The 21,781-nt window shown below is 43.6% G+C and overlaps 1 protein-coding gene across 1 annotated transcript in view; it reads right to left on the minus strand.

Annotated features, from left to right (window-relative positions):
- NAA15 (N-alpha-acetyltransferase 15, NatA auxiliary subunit) overlaps window positions 1-21,781 on the minus strand; it is a 2,782,393-nt gene that overhangs the window by 1,891,115 nt on the left and 869,497 nt on the right. Inside the window, exon 7 of the mRNA XM_044060403.1 lies at window positions 2,406-2,501. Within this exon, the coding sequence (XP_043916338.1) occupies window positions 2,406-2,501 (96 nt within the window). The remainder of the gene's footprint in view (window positions 1-2,405; window positions 2,502-21,781) is intronic.

The raw sequence follows: 21,781 nt of genomic DNA on the forward strand, positions 1-21,781 counted from the left end.
TTCAAGCTGTAAAACTTTCATGGTTCCTCAGACAATACAAATGGAGAAGCATTCCTTTATGAAGCAGAAGTTCTGAATCATTGTGGAGACTGAGATTAATAATTTCCTTTAGGAAGGAAAAGAACCAGAGAGTAAGCCGGTATAAACATTCTTCCAAAAGACTAGTTGGATTTAGTAGTTTCTAATATGCAGGATTACTATACAGCAATCTAATTCAGACTGACCTACTCAGTGCAAAATAACCATCATTCAGGATGGAAGTATACGTCATTAACACAGGCAGGAAAGTCAATATCAAGGTGCAGGTAACTCCACGACTATCGAAGCCAACCATCAACCAAAAAAGCAGAAAAACAATAAAAAAATGTTTATATTGAACAAAAAAACTTTATTCCATGGGTTGTTAGCGCTTTCATGTCTACTCTGGACGCTTCTTCAGATCAAAGTCTGAAGAAGCGTCCAGAGTAGACGTGAAAGCGCTAACAACCCATAGAATACATTTTTTTGTTGTTCAATATAAAACATTTTTTATTGTTTTTCTGCTTTTTTGGTTGATGGTTGGCTTCGATAGTCGTGGAGTACCTGCACCTTGATATTGACATTTTTCGTTTGGGGACATAGTAGGTACCTTACCCTGAGAGATCTGTTTATTCTTTACAGGCAGGAAAGTCAAACAGCTAAAGTTTGGTAACATATTAAAGGAATACAACTCTAAAGGAGATAAGCAAACTTAACCTGTAGGGTTTTGGGTTACAGAACTTGAGAAACATAAGAGGGAGTTAGTCAAGGATTCATGCCTGGGGGATCTAATCCAATGGTTTCTTGTTGGTTGAAAATAAAGAGAGAACCACTTCACTGGAAGCAACTGAGCCAAGGGGAGGATTTACTGAGAAGGAATCAGGCTAAACAGATTTTTGTTCTCTAGGAAACTGGACACTTACCTTATTGCTCTCTATTAATGATGTACAAAATGGCGAACTACCAGGATGGTTCATACCTGCCAGAGACGGTGAAATTGCTGACTGAAGTCTGCCTGTGGCTACAGCAGGGAACGATACAACAATCTAAACTGACTGCATTTTAATAGTACTTGAAATGGAGTCAAAAAGTATCTGAAGATACAAATGGATAAACAGAGGCCATGTGTTGTCATGTACAGTTACCAAAACATGTACCTTATTAATGCAGCTGTTATTGAATTAAACATCCACTACCAAATGACCTACTATAACTCTTACCCGAAAAGCTGCTAGCAAATAAAAAAGCCCTATATTTCAAAGTAACTCTCATTACGTGCCTTAAAGAAATGCAAAGCGGCAACCTTAGAAACATTCTGCAGTCATATGAACTGCTAAATTAAAAGCAGAAGGGGATAAATGCTAAAACAGTATATGGATCACAGGTCCTCCAAGGTGGGCAAGTTAACTCAAACTCTGCACTACAAATGCTCTGTAATTTTTTAAACACGTGAACACTATGGTTTTGAGTTTCTCAAATAGTGGCTGTTAATGAACTGAATATTAAACCTTCTAGACAACTTTGATGTAAGGCCTTTTCCGGCATGTAATTTTTCCATCCTTTACAGTCATGTTGCCATATTGCCAGGGAAAGGAGCACAGAGCTAACACCATACTTCTCAACTTGCAGGCAATGAAATAAGTGTAAAGGCTCTGGAAAAGTAGGTAGACCTAAAGGAAATAAGCACCCAAGCGTAACATTTGAATAGCAAATAGCACACATCTCTTCCCATTTTTACTAGGATTGTGGGACACTATGAAAAATTAAATGAAACTGACAAAAATGTAAGCATTTCAGACACAAACCTGCATTGTAATGAATGGCACTGCAGAAGTCTACCTCACAGTTTGTTCTTGCTTCTGAAAAAAGGGAGATGTAACATGTTAAGCCCTCTTTCTTTAAATTACAGTTGCCACCAGTATGTTGGTCATGTAGCCCAATTTCCTATGTAATTAAAAGTTTCAAATTGTGATGGGGGGGGGGGGGTTAGAAAATTATGTGAATGGTAAAGCAGGCATGAAAACAACACACCTTGAAAAATGGTGATCTCACAAAGGGGTAAAAATAAGGCCTGAAAATATACATGCACCTCCAAAACAGACACAGTTGAGAGGGGTGGCAAGTCACAGTGACTGGCTCCATGTAGTCCTGTTAGTAGTATTAAACTAAACAGGCAAGATTAAAAACTCATACGGACTCTAAATGAGTTGAAAAAGGTGCAAACGTGAAACTGTGGCAAGTAATTAAATAAGCCTATATGTACCATTAGCAGATGTCAAGTATATGACGTGACTTTGGTCTATGAATTTGTAAGAACAGTCTATAATTTACCTACATACAGAAACTCTGAAAACAAGTTCAGTTTGTTAGCAACCTAAGTCACTCACCAACTAAAAAGTTTAAAGGCAGTCGTCTGGGTACTAATCCTTTTGGATACTTCAGCCATGCTTCTTCAAAGATCTTCAATCTGTCCTCCATGCTGCCTAAAACAGTTAAGCATTACATTAATGAACGCAAATGCTGAAAATGTGTCAGCAAGAGACAAATTTTAGGACCAAGGATTACTTAACTTTTTATAAGTACTGTAAGGGATATACACAAGGTGCAATCACAATGAGGCAGTTTGTCACCAGAGAACCAGGCAGTTCTCAATGCATGTGAAAAACCTTAAACAAAAAAATGTCTCGTCAGTGATGCATGTGTATTCTATGCTGATATAAAAGCAAAAACAAAAATCATGACCTAATACAGATAGCAATTCCACACAGATCCCTAAGCTGACTATACTGCTTACTATTCTGCAAACATGTACAGTGGTGGGAAAAATGACATTACTGTTCTCTTTCAGTGAAGACGCAAGAATATCTGCATAGATACATTACACCTTTTTATTAGGGACATTATTCATTAGACAGCTTGGGTGGTAAAGAAACAAATACATGTCAATTTAGGCAGTCACACAAGCCCACCATGTACCCAAAGCATAGGAACGTGTGCAGTATTTTGATTGCAGCAAACTTTCTTTACAAGGGACCAAAGCAAAAGCTATACAATATATGAATTTTAATGCAAATTATACCATTTTTGAATGCATTAACTTCAACACAGGCACAAACCAAAAGGTAACTTCTGTCTACGAATAATTAACAAAAGTATGAGTAACAAAGTTATGTACTTAACATAGTAATACATCTGTGTTGTCCTATTTTCATCTGGTTCAACATTTGGGTTATCAAATGTGACCTCGGTGCCTTACACAAGAGTACTGGATCCAAGAGCTCTGACTCCTCCCCTACCCACAATTCTCTCTTCCTAGCCGGCTTACCTCAGATTGAGCTTGCTTTTTTCATCATATCCCTAATAACTATAAAGTGGAATAAAGAGGTAGTCCACAATATTCTCTGCTATGGAATGAGATATGGAATAGAAAACAAAGGATCCAGTAAAGATCTGATCAAGCCCCAAATAATGTAATAATGTAAAACAGCAGTTTGGAAGGGGAAAGAGATTTTGAACCAGTTAAAAATAGGACAAGGATCCATCATTATGTTAAGAACATAACTTTTCTATCCAATGTTGCCTATTTTCATCAAATTCAACATTTGGGAACGATTCCCAAGCTACTTAAAAGGGCCTGGGTGGAATCAACAGCATTCTTGATAATGGCAGAACTAAAGGATGCACGAGCTTTAGACTGCACAAACTTTGTAATGAGATATAAAAGTGTGAGCTGCTGACCAAGTTGCTGCTGCACAGAGGTCACCTATAGGTACTCTTTTTGCAAATGATCCAGGTTCAAAGGGTTTTTGAGTCAATGACTACAGAAAAACTGATATCCCATGGTGGGACTGGATCTCAAAACAGGGTGTTTCAATAGGATCTACATTAGAACATTGACAAATACGTTAAACACCCTAATCATTGAAAATGCAGATGACAGGACTCAATTTTGTGGGGGGCTAAGCATCCCCCCCACACCCCCTGCTAATTATATATACCAACTCCAAGATCGCACTACAGTAAGAAAAGGGCAAAATTTCTGATCTCTGTACCGCAATCTCTCAAAACACACTTCTATCACCTGCATTTTCGATGATTAGGCCATTTGTCGGTGTTCTAATATAGACCCGTTTCAGTAAGAACATTTCCCTAAGGAAAGCTTTGGTTACCCCCACGTGATGAGACAGATGAATCATGTCCTATATGAAAATGAGATGGTGGCCATCTAGACTTTTATAGTAGATTAACTGGAACCTCGCAGGAAAAAGTTCTAAAATAAAATTAACACAGCTAGAAGTTGGACTGGGAATGGGTCACAACCCTTCGAGGATGCCCAAACAGAAATTTGCTCTTGTAATTCCTTTGGTTGATTCCTTTAAAGAAATTATATGAACAACTGAAGACAAGCCTGGCATCACAAATTACTATAATGGGAGAAAACATGCGGTCACAGTTTCAGGTCCCGTAGAGGCATCCCAGATGGCTGAATGAGTAGATCCGGCATGGGATCCAGTACCCATGGTGGTTGCAGCAGTTGAGGCCAAAGGAAGGGGAACCAAACCTGCAGGGGGGCAAATAGTGGCAATGAGGTTACTCTGGTCCTGCACCTTGCATTATGAACAAATTTCATAAGAGGAATAGGCGGGACGACAAAGGCGGCCAAGGGCCAAATGTGGGATTAGGCAATCTCTTGGTGACTATCCCTGTGGAGGGATGACAGCAAAATAACTGCTGCATTTGTTTATGCAGGAAGCAAAGCGGTCGCAGCAAGGTTGGCCCCAAGATCTCTGCCACTGTCTGACAGACCACTCGTTAGGTAACAGGATACTCCTGCTCAACCTGTTCGCTAGTATATTTGATATCCTAGGAGTGTGAATACATCATTCATTGCCAGACTTGTTCCACCTTGCTTTCTAATGTACCATACCACAGACATTGTTAGTGTCAATGGAAATCACCCCCTTGGTAGACTGTCCAGAAAAACCTGCACTATTAGGAGGACTGCTCTCATCTCCAAGACACTGATGTGAAGTTTGGCCTCCACTGATTACCACATCCTTTGAAATGTGTTCCTTTCAAAAGCCCCCCCACCCCACCTGAGAAGGGAAGCATCTGGTGACTGTGGCCCTGGGAGCACATTGGCAAAAGGGTATCCCCTGTACTACTGTCAGATATAATCTACCAACTTGTGTGCCTCCTGCATATTTGAGTAAGCAGATTCTGGTGTGAAGATAATTACATTTCTGTAACCATTAATGGGACCAATGCAATAGAGGCCATTAGCCTTAAGATTGAGAATGAGTCTTGCCTGTGGGACATGTATTTCACATCACCCGAGGAGCTCTTGAGTCTTAACTACTGGACTCTTGCAACAGGGAGTTTTCCAATTTGTTGGACTGTGTCACACATCCTATAAATTCTATGTTCTGCATGGGAGGCAGTTTGGTCTTCATGTGGCTGACAGTTAACTGGAGAAGGAATGTATGGTGTTGGCAGTAGTGGATCCTCGGAGGTAGCAGTTAGGAGCTAATCATCCAAGTATGGGAAAACTTGGATACCCTGCAGATGTAGAGGAGTTATCACCACTACCATAATCCTGGTCAACACCTGGGGGGCTTGTGGCAAAAAAATGGCAGTGCTCTGAAGTGACAGTGACTGGCTAGCAGCCAGAAACTGACAAATTTCCTGGAGCACCTTTGGATCTTGATGTGATAGGCATCCCGGAGATCAATACAGTACATCCAATCGTCCTTCCTCAAAAGAGGTAGTATGGACTGTAACGTGACCATCAAGAATTTTGACACACTGATTTAGACAGCAGAGATCCACAATTGGTCTTTTATAGAACTGAAAAGAAGCTGGAATATACTCTGGATCCTAAATGGTCTTGGAAAACTGTCTGGATGACACTCTGGGTGAGCAGCATTAAGACTTCTGCTGCAGACTACAACCGATTGCATGGTGTATTGGGAATCTTTGATGTTTTCTTTGGAGTTGACAATAGTATTGTATAACCTCTGGTAATTGTACTTAGCACCCATGAACTGGATTTTATGGTCTGCCGAGCTGAAGGGTGTAAAGTTGCATCACCAGGGTGCAACAATTAAGTCATAATTCAGGGACGATGGAAAGGTTTTCTCAGTGAAGGAACCACTGAAATCTTGTTCGGCAGTCCACATCTCCCTCTCAGTCGGCAGACGTTCGAATTCCCTCCACCTCTGGTATGGGAAAGTCCATCTCTAGGAGTGTCTTTGTGAAAACCCTGGGATTTTTTTGAACCACATTTTCTACCTCCTCTGACTTCTCAAAGGATCTTTGAGTAAGAAGAACAGAACCTATGGCAAACGAGGTATTACTGTCCTGTTCACTTCCTGGTAAGTATTTCCATTGCCTTAGGACGAAACAGGATGGAACTGTTCTAGGGGGCATTGACAAAGGATACCTTGAAGCTCTTGTGAAGTTGCATAGCTGCATCCAGGCATGGCAACTCACAGTAGCACATCAAGGGCAGCTGGTACAGGTATCAGCTGCATTTGGTAACAGTTGCATGGCCACATCTGATGTAAACTGCAGGTTAGACATTTGGGCATCCACCGTTTTTGGAGGTCCAAAGGTAAGCTACCCGAAAGTGACTTGGAAAGCTCAATTCTCACTGGAAATTAATCAGGTGTGGGGTGGACACAAAAACTTTCCTCAGATAGTTTCTTTGTGGCTGATGCTACCACCATGGCATCTACACAGAGGCCTTTAGATCAAAGTTTCCCATTCTTTGGGGTGATCAATACTGTCTTTTTTATTTATTTATTCAAAGGTATGAGCTCTGCCACATCAGGTAACTTATAAGCCTTCTGAACAAGGTCTACTAAAGAGTCTAGAGGTGGGACCACCCAGGATGATGAGCCATACTCAAAAGCTTGAAGGGACACAAACTCGTCATAAAGAGCTTTTGTGGACCATCCCTGCCTCTGCAGCATGCATCTGGTCAGGTACATACCAAAGGAGGCTTTATACTCTATGCTGGGTCCAATGAGGGCTGAGTACAGTGGTATGCTGACCTCTGAACTTAGATACCATGCCCTTGCTTATAAGTTGAACATAGGATTTTTTTTTGCTACCTTAGACACAAGCTGGTTATCTACATGACTTCTCAGATTCCTGACTAATCAAACTTTAGGTGTATTTTACTGACAATAGTTACTCGGGGTGGACAACTTCCCCGAAAAGTACTATAATGCATTTCTTGGTATTGAGTTTTAAGCCATGGCTCTGGTGACAAGTGTGCTTGACCTTCCTAAAGGTTGCTCCTGTCTTGCAGGATTCAATGACTGTGCTCAGTTTGCTATAATCTGCAAATTTGCTTTATCCAGAGGCCTTTGACATATGAGAGGTAGAGAGCCTGAGGACTGTAGCCTCACTAATTCTAACCTCCTGGGTCCTATCAGTGAGCCAGTTAGCTATCCAGCAATTTATAAAGGGGTTACACCTAGTTCCGTAAGTTTGCTGACGGTGCCAGAGTAGGGCTGTTGCATCAAATGCTTTAGCTAGATTTAGGTAAACAGTACATACAGTTTTCCCCTCATCCATTACCTGTGTGACCTTTTCAAAGCAGTCCACCACATTCAGTAAGCATAAAGTACAGTTGTGTACACTTACCATAAATGTAGATGTTCTTCGTGTTTCACTGTTGCAGTCATTACATTTGGGTAGAATTCCAAAGCTATGGATGGGAGGATGGAATTTTACACCATGAGGAGCGGCTATAAGGCCATGCAGGACAGCAGTGGCAAAGCCTACCCTGGATTTAGAAAATAGAGGTAAAATGGTAATGTTTTGTGAACGTATGAACTGAGCTCCAAGGAGCAGCTTCTAGAATGTGTCTGGTAGGAACCCCTCTGAGAAAAGCTGCAGAAGTAGATGCAGCCCTGGTGGAATGGGATCTGATCCCCTTGAGGACAGGTTTACCACAGTGCATGTAGCAAAAACGAATACAATGGCTTATCCATTTTGAAACAGTCTGCTTTGAGATAGCCTTCCCCTCTGCCCATGCAGCAAATGCCACTAGAAGTTGCTCAAACCTTCTTAGAGATTTTGGCCTGTTTAAGTAGAATCTTAGTTGTCTGTGTACATCCAATTAATGCAGAATCCACTCCCCCTTGTTCTGAGGATTTGGGAAAAAAATTGGCAGATGAATGGTCTGGTTAAGTGCCACACTGGATACCTCCTTAAGCATAAAAAAAGGATTGGTTCTGAGGGCCACCCTGTCCGGATAAAAGATAATGAAAGGCTCCACTGCCATGAGAGCCTGTAGTTCTGAAATCCTTCTATCTGAAGTGACTGCTACAAGAAAGGTTGTCTTCCAAGAAAGACATTTTGTCTGCAGTAGCAGGTGGTTCAAAAGGAGGTAGGGTGAGTTTTTCCAGTACAAAATTAAGGTCCCATGCAGGAGTTGGTGCTCTCCTGGGAGGTCTCAAATTGTTGGCCCCCTCTGAGGTACTGCTTTAGCAGGGGATGAGAAAAGAGAGGAGGCCCTGTGTTGTAATGAGCCGAGATGGCAGAGGCATGTATTTTTATAGATGAAAAATATATGCCCTTGTGAAGCATCTCAGCTAAATATTGCAAAATCTGAGGAATATTGGGTATTGCTGTGTTTATTCCTTGTGCTTGGTTCCAGGCACAGAATCTCTTCCATTTATCAGCATAGGATTTTCTAGTACTAGGGATTCTAGCCTCCAAAATGACATCCATCACAGGTTTACTAAGGGATGCGATTGGTGAAATTAATTGATTAGCCATGCTGCAAGATTCAGAGTTTGGAGGTGAGTGTGCAAAATTTGATAGCTCTGCTGAGACAAAGAGGAGTCTGAGGCAAGTAACATGGAGGGAGGTGCGACATATTCCTTAGAAGTGGGTACCAGTGTTGGCGAGGCCAGTCTGGAGCAATCAGAATCATTTTTGTTTTTTCCTGTCTGACTTTTAGTAAAACCTTGGAGAGCAGAGGCAGAGGGGGAAAGGCATAGACTGATAGGTTTTTCCAGCTGAAGGATACAGCATCCACTTTCCAAGCTTTTTTTGTGATGAATTCTTGTGCAGAATTTGTCCAACTGATAGTTTTGGGGAGAGGCAAAAAGATCTATGTCTGGCCTCCCCCCATTTTCGTGTCAACATGCTGAAGATTTATGGATCCAGTTTCCATTCATGTGGGTCCATAAGATTTCTGCTTAGGTCATCTGCCAAGAGTATTTTGCTTTCCTGGCAGGAACTGAGCTTGTAGCTGTATTTGGTAAGTCAAGGCTGTGTTCCACAAGGCCATGGCTAGTCTGCAAAGGGGGTAAGAGTGGGTACCCCCCTGCTTGTTTATATACCACATAACTGTGGTGTTGTCCGTCTTTATCATTAGTTGTCCTGGATGAATGAAGTCCTTGAAGGCTGTTAGGGTCTTTGTTAGTTTGTTAGTCGTTGGTTGGTACTCCCCTTAGAAAGGCTGCTGAAGTAGCTGCAGCTCTGGTGGAATGAGACCTAATGCCCTTGGGCACAGGTTTACCATGGTGAAAGTAGCAGAAACGGATGCAGTGGCGTATCCACTTAGAAATTGTCTGCTTTGAAATAGCCTTGCCTTCTGATCCTGCAGCATATGTCACTAGTAATTGCTCAGTTTTTCGTAGAGCTTTAGTCCTGCTTAAGTAGAATCTTGGCTGTCTGTGTACATCCAAGGAATGCAGAATTCTCTCCCCCTTGTTCTGTGGATTTGGATAAAAGGTTGGCAGATTAATTGCGTGGTTAAAAGCCACACTGGAAACCACCTTAGGCATAAAAGTAGGATTTGTCCTCAGAGATACCCTGTCTGGGTAAAATATGATAAAAAGGTCTACAGCCATGAGGGCCTGTAGCTCTGAAACTCTTTTTGCTGAAGTAATTGCTAGTAGCAGAGCTGTTTTCCATGATAAGAACTTTATAATCAGCAGTAGTAGCTGGTTCAAATAAAGGCAGGGTGAGCTTTTCCAACACATAATTGAGGTCCCATGCAGGCAATGGTGATGATCTAGGAGGTCTTAAATTTTTGGCTCCTCTAAAATACTACTGGATGAGAAAAGACTGGTGGTTCTGTATTGTAATGAGCCGAAATGGCAGATGCATGGATTTTAATTGATGAGAAAGATAGGCCTTTGTCAAGCATCTCAGTTAAGTACTGCAATATCTGAGGAATATTTGGTTCTGCTGTATCAGTTCCTTGTGCTTGATTCCAAGCACAGAATCTCTTCCATTTGTTGGCATAAGATTTTCTAGTACTAGGCCTTCTGGCTTCCAAAAATGACATCCATCACAACTTTACTGAGAGGTGTTGTTTGTATGACTACATGATCAGCCATGCTGCCAGGTTCAGAGTCTGTAGTTGACTGTGCAGGATCAGATTGTTTTACTGGGACAATAGATGTGGTCTTTGAGGCAAGGTCCAAGCTGGGTATCGAGACAAGTTCCTTAGGATTGGGTACCAGTATTGGCGGGGCCAGTCCGGGGCAATTAGTATCATCTTTGGTTTCTCTTGTCTGACTTTTAGGAGGACCTTGGGGAGAAGAGGCAGAGGAGGAAAGGCGTAAACTGATAGGTTTTTCCAACTGAAGGATAGGGCATCCACTTTCCATGCTTGTCTGTTATAAGTCCTTGTGCAGAATCTTTTCAATTGATAATTTTGAGGACAGGCAAATAGATCTATGTCTGGGCTCCCCCATTTCTCTGCTATCATGCTGAAGACTTGTGGATTTAGTTTCCACTCGTGAGGATCCACAAGGTTTCTGCTTAAAACATCTTCCAAAGTGTTTTATTTTCCTGGCAGGAATTGAGCTTGAAGATGTATTTGGTAGGTCAAAGCTGTGTCCCACATTGCCATGGCTAATCTGCAAAGGGGGTATGAATGAGTGCCCCCTTGCTTGTTTATATACCACTTGACTGTGGTGTTCGTCTTTATCAGTAGTTGTCCTGGATTAAGTAAGTCCTTGAAGGCTGTTAGGGCATTTTTAACAGCTAGCATCTCTTTCTGGTTGATATGTAGATGCATTTGTTTTGGTGACCATATGCCCTGAATGCATCTTCCTGCCATGTGGGCCCCCCAGGCATAATCTGATGCATCTGGTATGGTTTGGCTGGCAGGGGGTAGAGTGAATGGCAGTCACATGTTTTGGTGACATGCCTTTGCCCACTATAGCAACTCCTGTTGCAGGCAGGGAATGAGAGGAATCACTGTTTCCAGGCTGCGACAATGTTGACTCCAAAAACTTTTTAGGTACCATTGAAGTTGTGGGCGAGGCTGACGAGGAGTTAAATAGTCAATGGGCAGCTATACAACAACAGGCCGCCATGTCTTTTGTTGAGGCTTTGGCCAAGTACCATGATAGAGTAGCTGACCACGAGATCAATGTAGTCACTGAATTGTGCAATGAAGTACAACAATTCGAGGGAAACTGTTTTTCTTACTAAACAATTGAATAAGGTGGCAACTGACCTTAGCAACCTTGAGGAGCAACTCAAGATCAGAAAAATTAAAAAATTTCAGAGTGATCAGCTTGATTACCAGGGTGCCAACCCTTTTAGCAACTCTAATAAACATGTTATATTTACACCAAATCAACCCAGAACTCCAAATAGAAAAAGGCCCAGGTCCATTCTTAGGAAACGAACCACAGACAATGGTTCATCCACTGATGACCCATCATCCTGCATAGACAGTGATATACACTTAGCATCAGATTCACTGACCCCCAAAAGGATGCAGGGATTTGTCCCTTTAGGACAAAATATAAACGAGGGGGAGAAAACACAGGAAAAATCACCAACTTTCAAAGTCTGTTGAAATTAGTAACACAGAAATAAAGAATGCAAATGTAAATGTTTTAAATTTATCAGACTTTGTTTCGTCACCCACACACCTGTCCATTCTCAAAAAAGGTCTTACTTTATCCCTGGTTTTGTGGTATCTGAGGATGTCCTGGCACAAGATGCTAGGTCTTTTTGCAGAATTCTAAACCTTAAGCTGCAGTTTAGTGATTTGGATGGTAATTCTAATCCTGATAAATTTTTATATCATAAATCAAGATACCTTCCTTCCATGCATCCCATTGTACACCAGTTTCAGAGCAGTATTCTCAAAGATCTGCATTATTCTGGCTCTGATACTTGCTTCAAACACAATAACTTGTCACTGAGTGAGAAACAGGCAACCACCGAATTACAGAACAGGGATACAGTCATTTCTGCTGACAAAGGTGGGGCGGTAGTGGTCATGAATTCGTCCGATTATGACAAGGAGGCCAAGAGACAACTTTCAGACAGATGCTATTATTCAGAAATGTCAATAAACCCCACTTTTAGATTTAAGAAACAGATTGATGACTTTCTATCTACTGCCAGGGATGAAGGTATCATTATAACAAACGTGATACAGCAGCTAACAATTCAGGACTCTGCCAATCAATACATCTATTTTCTACCAAAGATACACAAGGATCCAGTTAATCCACCAGGTAGACCTATTGTGTCAGGCAGAGGATACATCACGGAATCACTATCTATATTCCTCACTAAATATTTGAAGCCTTTATTATTACGGGTACTTTCCCTTTTACAGGACAGTACTGAATTTCTACAAATCATTTCTGATACACAGTTGGAGCCTGGGTGGCTAATGTGCACACGATGTCAGCGCTCTATATACCAACATTCCTCACATGGTAGGTTTGGAAGCTCTGGCCCATTGGCTCAATGTGGCTGGTTTATATGAACCAGATTTCAATTCTTTCCTGGTAAGTCTTGCAGGACATGTCCTTACCAATAACATCTTCTTTCATCAGGGCACTTGCTACTGGCAAACTAAGGGTACAGCGATGGGGGCGTCTTTTGCCCCCATCTATGCTGACCTATTCATGGTCTTCATTGAAGATCAAATCATTTATGATAACAGCCACAATATCTATTTGGATGAAATCGACATCTGGAGACGTTATTTGGATGATTGCTGGATGGAATGGAGGGCAGATGTGAAGTATCTAGCTGAATTTATATCTTACCTGAATGACAACAAATGGGGTCTTGAATTTACAGTAAACTATCACGCAAGTACATTCACCTTTCTTGATGTTCTCATCAACAGACAATCGGACCACACTAAGTACACAGGTCTTCAGGAAGTACCCCGAATACAATACTGTCCTCCATGCATCCAGCTTTCATCCTCCTCACATCGCTAGAAATATCGCGAAATCTCAATTCATAAGAATGAGGCGGATTTGTTCCCATGAAGCCTCTTTTCAAGAACACAGACAGGACCTGACTAACAGATTCAGATCCAGGGGATACCATATAGGACATGTTCTGCAAGCCAGCAATTGGGCCAACACTTCACAGGGAGGATTTGTTCACCTACAAACCACGGAACAGGGAGGAACCCCAAACTATCAGGTTTGTAACCACTTATGCCAGGAATTCTGATTTATTAATCAACAGCATACACAGACACTGGAACATATTACAATGTGATCAAGAAATAGCCAAAATAATACCAGACAGATGCCTGCTTTCATTTCGTAAAGGTAAGAACTTGGCATCTTGCTTTAACCATTACAAACGTACTCATGACACTGGGCACGCTCACAACAAACCACCTTGACTGGTGAACCTCTGATTGGCTGCTTCCCATGTGGCCACTGCATCAATTGCGATAAAGTAACCAAATCTAAACAATTTACGAGTAAAAATTGTGGCATGGTGTATGACATCCAATATTTTGCTAATTGTAGCAGCGACTGGTTAGTCTATTTGGCAACATGCACCTGTGGGTCCTTTTACATTGGACAAACATCTCGTACCCTCAGGCTGAGAATCTCTGAACATGCAAGTAATATCAAAAATAAAAAAAAGTTAACATTGCTTTGCATAAACATTGTTTGGCACGCAAAACTGCAAAATTTACTTTCATGATCATTGATGTTGTTAAGGGTAACAGATTTAACAAAACTGGATGGCACTCTATTTTAAATTCTAAAAAAAAGAAACGGATTGTAAAGTTAGGTGGATTATTCCCACCTGGCCTTAATGAGCAATTTTGAAAATGAACCAATGGAGTTGCACTTGAATGTATTTAAACAGTAGCATTTGACTTTTCTGGCTCACACTGATGAAGGCTGTGTTTTTTACTAACCAAAACCGGTCTGGTTACTTGTTTTTATGCTATTATAATTACTAAATGTCTTTTTCAGGTCACAGTTTGCTGGCTCAACATGTTTTTTTTGGACCATTGAAGTTTCCTCATATACAGTCTTGCATATGGAATCAGTAGGATGCAGGATGCCATGAAGCCTAGAGCCTTCAGAATTTGTCTTGCAGAAGACTGGGTTTTTGTTCCCATCAGTTTGAAGTAAGTAGTCAGTTGCCTTTGCTTGTCTGGCGTGAGGTAAGCCATCTGGGCAGTTGTATTCAAGCTTGCACCCAGGAATGTTATCTTTTGAGAGGGTACCAGCTGTGATTTCTTTTCGTTTAGTGTGTACCTTAGGCATGTCAGAAGTCTTTTCACAAATGCCAGGTGTCGAAGAAGAGTGTCCTTGTTCTCTGCTTGAATGAGACAGTTGTCCAAGTAAGGATATATTTGTATACTTCTGTGTCTGCAAAATGCAATTACTGGTGCCAGGCATTTTGTAAAGGCCCTGGGTGCAGTAGATAAGCCAAAAGGCAGTACAGAGAATTGGTAATGCATTAAGCCAGCTTTGAAACTGAGGTATCTTCTGCACAATTGTCTTATTGGGACATGCAGGTATGCCTCTTTTTGGTCTAAAGTCACCAGCCAAGCATTCTTGGCCAGCATGGGTAGAAGCTGCTGCAAAGTTAGCATTTTGAATTTTGGAATGTCCAAGTATGTGTTCAAAATTGATAAATCCAGTATTGGCCGCCAGACTTTGTCCTTTCTGGGTACCAAGAACAGTCTTGAGTAAAAACCTTGCTCTTTTTCCTGTTCTGGTACTGTCTGAATGGCCCCCATATCCATGTGGGATGTAACCTACTTGTGTGCCTCTGCCCATTGATTTTTTGGCAGATCTGGCCAACCATTTGCCATTGGCAGAGTGTGGAAATGGAATCTGTATCCTTGTGATACGATGTTTAGTACCCACTTGTCCTGGGTTATTAACAGCCAGTTTTGAGCAAAAATGCTAATTTTCCCCCTGTGGGTGCTGCCAAAAGATAAGTGCTTGGTGTAGGCAGAAGGAAGTCATTGAGATTGCTTTCTGTAGGTTTGCGCTTTATCTCCTCCAGATTTGGAGGTGGAAGCGCCCCCTTGCTTTGACCTGTATGAATCTTGCGCCTGGTATCTGGAACCCTTAGGGCATCTGGAATTGCCCCTTTGAGCTCTGACAAAGGAAAGGACCAATTTTTTGTAGGCCAGTGTCTACTGAATCTCGGTGGCTGCACTTGTAAGAAGTCTTTAACAGTTTGCATAGACTTAGCTTTGTCTTCCACTTTCTTTAAAACCTCTTCTGCCTTAATACCAAACAGAGAATCATGCTGTAAAGATGCATCTAGCAATTTAGCTTTAACATGATCAGGCAAATTTTGTTCCTTTAACCAGGCATGCCTCCTAATCACAGATCCAGTAACTGTGGCCCTGCAGGAGGCCTCTAAGGAATCAAAACCACATTGCAAAGTATGCTTTCCAACTTGTTCAGCTGCATGCAATAATTTCTGCAATTCTTTATTTTCTGCACATTCTGAAATCAACATCATTTTCTGTTTCAGCAATCCCATAACATGTTGTTGGTACTTAAGTATATGAAACTGACAGTTTAAGGCCCTGATTACCAAGGTTGCAGAAAACTCCCTTTGGACCCTGTGAAATAGTTTCAGGATCAGCAGCAGGGTTTCTAAACAAAAATTTCTGAGAGTCAGGGACCCTGTAATATTTGTCAGGCTTACTGGAAGCCGGAGGTAGGGAGTCAGGGGTCAAGCTCGACTCCGAAAACACATCATCCACAATGTCTAAAACAGGGAGAATGGCTAAAGGCCTGTGCTGAGGGAGAAGGAAATCCCAGAGTCTCTTTTTTGATTCTGAGAAGTCCTGACTCTCCCAGTGAAAATGCTCCCTCAAAGTATGAAAGGTTTCTCCAAATGAATAATCCTCAGGAGGAGATGCAGACGTTATAGACTCCTCAGCATCAGAAACCTCATAGGGAGGTATAGATAATTCCTGATCAGAAGAGGAATCAGAAGAAGCAGAAACCTCATCAGAAGATTCATAATCAGTGTCTTGCCTAGGCCTCTTATCAGGAGGGGGATGGGTATCCCTGATCAAGGTAATAAGGTCTTCAGCCATTTTGATCATCTGTTTTTTAGGCATAGAGGCCTGTGCACATGACTCGAGTCGTTTTTTTTTAGTTTTAGAAGTTGCTTTTGTCTTTGGTTTTGCAGCTGTCTGTTTGATATACAAATGTTGAGGTCTGAATACACCCTCAGAAGCCAGTGCCTGCTCAGCAGCTCCAGACCCATCCGAGGGAGATGCATCCATCGGTCCAATGCCTTGAGTTATCTTGCAGCATGCCGGACACCACATGGGTGTCGGTAAGGTCGGTGACTGGAAGGTAGTGAGGTATCAGGGGTTGCAAAAGCACCTTACTGAGCATCGGCGACTGGCTTAAGAGAAGCTTCACCGTTGGTTTTGGATCTTAACTGCCTTTCTCTGTCCTTTTCTTTGCGTTTTTTATGTACTCTGGTAGTCTTATTGCTATCCAACGACATTTCTGGTTAGTTAAATCTGTTTCCAAAATACTTTGATGCAAAAATATACCGACGCTTAATAGTGCGTTGGTTAAATCTAGCACAAAACTGACAGCCAGGCACGTTGTGATCAGGGCCTAGGCAAGGAATACAGTATAAATGGAAATCCTTATGAGGTATTTGCTTCCCACACAATACAATTATTAACTTTTTCTGACATCGGTAAAAAGCAAGAAAAAAGTTTCCCCAACAGGGTACTTAGCTTTAGTCTGAAGACTTCAGTTCTGAAACTCGAAAACTTTTAGTTATGTACTCACCATAACTTCAGATGTTTGGGATCCATCTCGCCTACATTCTGACTGATGGGTTCGGAGCCGATCCCTCGGCTCCGACTCGCCACGCTTATGCTATAGAGCGAGGCCTCTAATTGGCTGAGCTATCTTTATCCCAGGATGCATCACCACTAATCCCCCAGATCTTGTTTGTCCGCATTCATGCACACATGCACAGCTTGTTTATATAACATTGTTAGATGTTTCAAGATGAAACAGGATTCGGACCTTCTGATATCCTCTGATCTCCAAGGAAGGGGGAAGGAGGGTGGGTTATTAGGAATGTAGGCGAGATGGATCCCAAACATCTGAAGTTATGGTGAGTACATGACTAAAAGATGTTATGTGATCCTATCTCACCTACATTCTGACTGATGGGACAGCGTCCCTAGCACCTAAATCCCGGGTGGCTCATTGGAAAACACTCCTGAGCACTGTGGAACCAAATGAAGCTCGTCCTCTAGATGCCAAATCTAATTTGTAGTGAGAAATGAAGGTGTGCGGGGAAGACCATGTAGCCGCAGCACAAATGTCACCAATAGCAAGCTTAGAATGAAATGCTACCGAAGTAGCCATAGCCCTTGTAGAATGAGCCTCGATAGAGGTGGTAAGCTCTTTGTTAGAATAAAAATAAGCTTGAGTAATACAGTCCCTGATCCATTTGGCAATAGTGACCTTAGTGACAGCGCTGCCCAATTTGTTTTCTGCAAAGGATACAAACAACTGATCTGTTTTCCTTGATTGTTTGGTCCTATCCAAATAAAAATGTAACTGTCTGTGGACATCTAGAGTGTGGAAAATAAACTCCGCTTTATTGGAGTATTTCGGGAAAAAAACTGGAAGCTCTAACGATTGTTGCAAGCATAAGGTAGAACAAACTTTAGGAACAAAGGAAGGATTTGGTCTGAGGGACACCCTGTCTGTATGAAAAACCAAGTACGGGGGTTTCACTGACAAAGCTTGAAGTTCTGAAACCCTTCTGGCTGAAGTAATCGCCACTAGAAAGGCTGTCTTCCATGATAGAAACTTTAGATCACAGGTAGCTGCCGGTTCAAAGGGAAAGGAAGTTAAGGCACGCAATACTAAATCGAGATCCCATGGAGGTGCAGGATGAGAAATCGGAGGTCTTAATAGAGCAGCACCTTTCAAGAGGGTCTTACACAATCTGTTGCTCATTAAAGGTGGGTCTATGGATTCGTGAAAATTAGAAATTGCAGCCAATTGTACTTTGATGGTAGAAACTGAAAAGCCTTGATTGAAAAGCGAGGTCAGGAATTTGAGTACTTCTGCCACGGGAGTAGAAATGGGGTCCAGGCCCCAGAGTTGAGCCCAAATAGCAAACCTTTTCCATTTGCTAGAATATAGTTTCTTTGTAGCAGACTTGTGGGCTGAAGATATTATGTGCACAACATCTGGATCCAGTGTACGACTCCTGACTATCGTCGGAAGAGGAGGAGCCAGGCCGTCAATTTTAAGGAGTGTAGGGACTGGTGTAATAGTCCCGACTGATGAATCAGTAGGTCTGGGATCTGGTCCAGGAACCATGGACCTTCCAGAGCATGTTTGCGAAGATAGGGGAACCACACTTGACGAGGCCAGTAAGGAGCAATTAAGATCATCTTGCTCCCTAAGAGAGATGCCTTTTGAATCACCCTGGGGAGGAGAGGAACTGGAGGGAAGGCATAAAGCAGGCCGGTTGGCCAAGGATGGACTAAGGCGTCCATGGGGCTCTTCCCCGGAGCCAGGGTTAGGAAGAAAAATTCTTTGCACTTCGCATTCAGAGGAGTCGCGAAGAGGTCGCAACACGGAACTCCCCATTCGCTGAAAATCTGCCTTGTAATTGTCATATTCAGAGACCATTCGTGAGGAGAGAGGATGGTTCTGCTCAACCTGCCGGCTATGACGTTGGACATGCCCGGTATGCGAGTAGCCACTAGGAAACGTTTGGTCGAGACTGCCCATTCCCAAACTCTCATCGCTTCTCTGCAAAGAGGATAGGATCTGGTCCCTCCCAGTTTGTTCAGGTACCAGACAACTGACATGTTGTCTGAGTGAACAGCAATTACGCCATGAGGGAGGTAATAGTGAAGGGCTTGAAGGGACAGGAGTACTGCCCTCATTTCTAGAATGTTGATGTGGAGAGGGGTCTCTTCCGGGTGCCATTTGCCTTGGACTGACCTGCCCAGGGAATGCCCCCCCCCCCCAGTCTGGGAGGCGTCCGTGGTCAAAGTGGCCGCCAGAGGAGGAAGAACAAAGGGTCGTCCCTGATCCAAATTGGAAGACACTAGCCACCAGCGAAGGTCCCGTTTGCAAGATTCTGTGATCCATATTAGATGATTGAGAGGGAGTTCGTGAAAGGACCACTGAGTTAAAAGAAGCCACTGGAGGATTCTCATGTGTAACCTTGCCAAGGGAACTAGCAGAACTGTGGCAGACATCGATCCCAATAGCTGTAGGACCATTCTGGCTGGGGCTTTGGACCTGGGGAGTAAGGCTCGAACCTGATTTTGAATGGTCTGAATTCTGTCTGCAGGTAGATAGACCCGCATCTGGTTTGAATCCATCTCTACCCCTATGAATCTTATTCTTTGAGATGGCCTTAACACAGACTTTGGCCAATTGAAGGTGATTCCAAGGGAATTGCCCAGTGATATTGTGGCTTGCAGGCTCCGTAGAAGTAGATGCTTGGAGGTGGCAGTTAGGAGCCAGTCGTCTAGGTACGGAAACACCTGGAATCCTAGACTTCTCAAGTGAGCAGTCACTACTGCCAAGCATTTGGTGAACACCCTGGGGGCTGTGGTGAGACCAAAGGGCAGCGCGGAACTGAAAATGACTGCCTCCTAGGCTGAAGCGCAAGTGTCTCCTGGACGTTTGATGTATTTTGATATGGTAATACGCGTCCTTGAGGTCTATGGAGCACATCCAAACACCTTTCTCCAACAATGGGAGAATGGTTTGTAAAGTGACCATTCGGAACTTGGACTTCTTGACTGAACGGTTTAGGTTGCTTAGGTCCAAAATGGGCCTCAAGTCCCCGGTCTTTTTTGGCACCAAAAAGAATCTTGAGTAAGTCCCTAATCCGATCTGGTCTGCGGGGACTGGTTGGATGACTCCTTTTTGCAGCAGCTTTGAAATTTCTGAGGCTGCGGTATCCCGTTGACTGGGTGGCGGGTCCGGGATTCTCTTGGACTGAGGGGGGGGCAACAGAATGGGATGGAGTAACCTCCGGCGATAATTCGAAGCACCCATCGGTCCTGAGTGATCCCTTCCCAGGCCTTCAGGTGCTTCGAAAAACGACCCCCGACTGGCTCCGGAGCAGCACAGACGGGCAATCCCTCAGGGACTATGAAAAGCTGAACAGCCACGAAAGGACTCGCGGTCTCCAGTGTTGCTAGGGCCTCTGCTGCCTCTGGGACGGCGTCTTCCTGATGAATTTCCCCCTCCTCTGCCTCTGGAGAGGGAACCTTCCTGCTGAGAGGGGTAAGACTTCTGAGATCTACTGAACCACATCTTCCCTTCCTCTTTTAGCCTTGGGATAAGGCCGAAAGGGAGTGGAAAATCGTGCCCCTACGGCAGTCAGAGTCTTACCCTCCTGTTCACAGCGGGTAAGTGTGTCTTTCACCTTGGGCCCAAACAGGGAGGACCCATCAAAGGGGGCGTCGGCGAATGAAGACTTGAAGGCCTCCGCGAAATGACACAGGCGGAGCCAGGCTTGTCTCCATAGAGCAATGCCTGTACCCGCCGCTCTACTCGCCCCTTCGGCCACATACGAAATGAGCCTCATGGACGAGTTCGAAATGGACGACATTGTAGCCAGCTGAGATCCAACCGTCTGGGCCAGCTCCTCAGGCAGGTTACCTAAGAGGGTATCGGATAGCTCCTTAATCAGATCCCTCTGGAATCTCGTAAAGTGCGTCAGGTAGTTCAAAGACCTCAGAGTAAAGGCCGCTGAACTAAGGGTGCGCTTACCGTACCGATCCATGCTCCTAGACTCCTTATTAGGAGGATGGACGGACGTAGAAGCCTCTGCTACATCTTGCTGGGTAGCAGATGCCACCACCATAGCATCCACAGCCACACCTTCCGTAAGGAACTCTCTATCTGGGGGCGCCGAAAGAAATTTGTTTGGACGAGCGGGCAGCGGTTCCACAGAGTCTGGGTGTTCCCACGCCCTTCAACAGATCAAATCCAAGAGCTCGTCGAAGGGCGGAGACACCCAGGAGGCGGAGGGCTGAGCCCCGAAGGCCTTCAGGAACACCGACTCATCAGCAGAGGGGGGGTTGGAATGCCAGCCGCCTCGTTGTTTTAGGGCTTCCAGGATGTCTGCAAAGGAGACATCATCCAAGGACGACTTGGGGGACCCCTCTGCATCATCGAGATCAGTGTCAGATGTCAAAGACTCGTCAGGGGAGTCGACGTGCTTCCTCTTGCACGTTCTCTTCCTGGGAGGTTCTTCCGAAGAGGCTTCAGGAGGACCTCCAGGAGGGGGAGAAACCCCAGCGAGGGTAACCTGAGGCCCAGGGGCTCCGCTGTCTGCGGACAAGGGGACTGCCAATGACCCTGTCTCCAAATGTAGGGAAGGAGCTGGGGTAACTGTGGAGGTAGCCAATGAAGATTTGGCTAGAGCACTCCTCATAGCCCTGAAGGCGGGACCACCAGAATCCTGGGAAGGTCCCCCCTCC

The sequence above is a fragment of the Protopterus annectens genome, chromosome 2.part0 (genome assembly GCF_019279795.1).
Source record: "Protopterus annectens isolate FY-2018-M chromosome 2.part0, PAN1.0, whole genome shotgun sequence".
In the NCBI taxonomy this organism is placed as follows: domain Eukaryota; kingdom Metazoa; phylum Chordata; order Ceratodontiformes; family Protopteridae; genus Protopterus; species Protopterus annectens.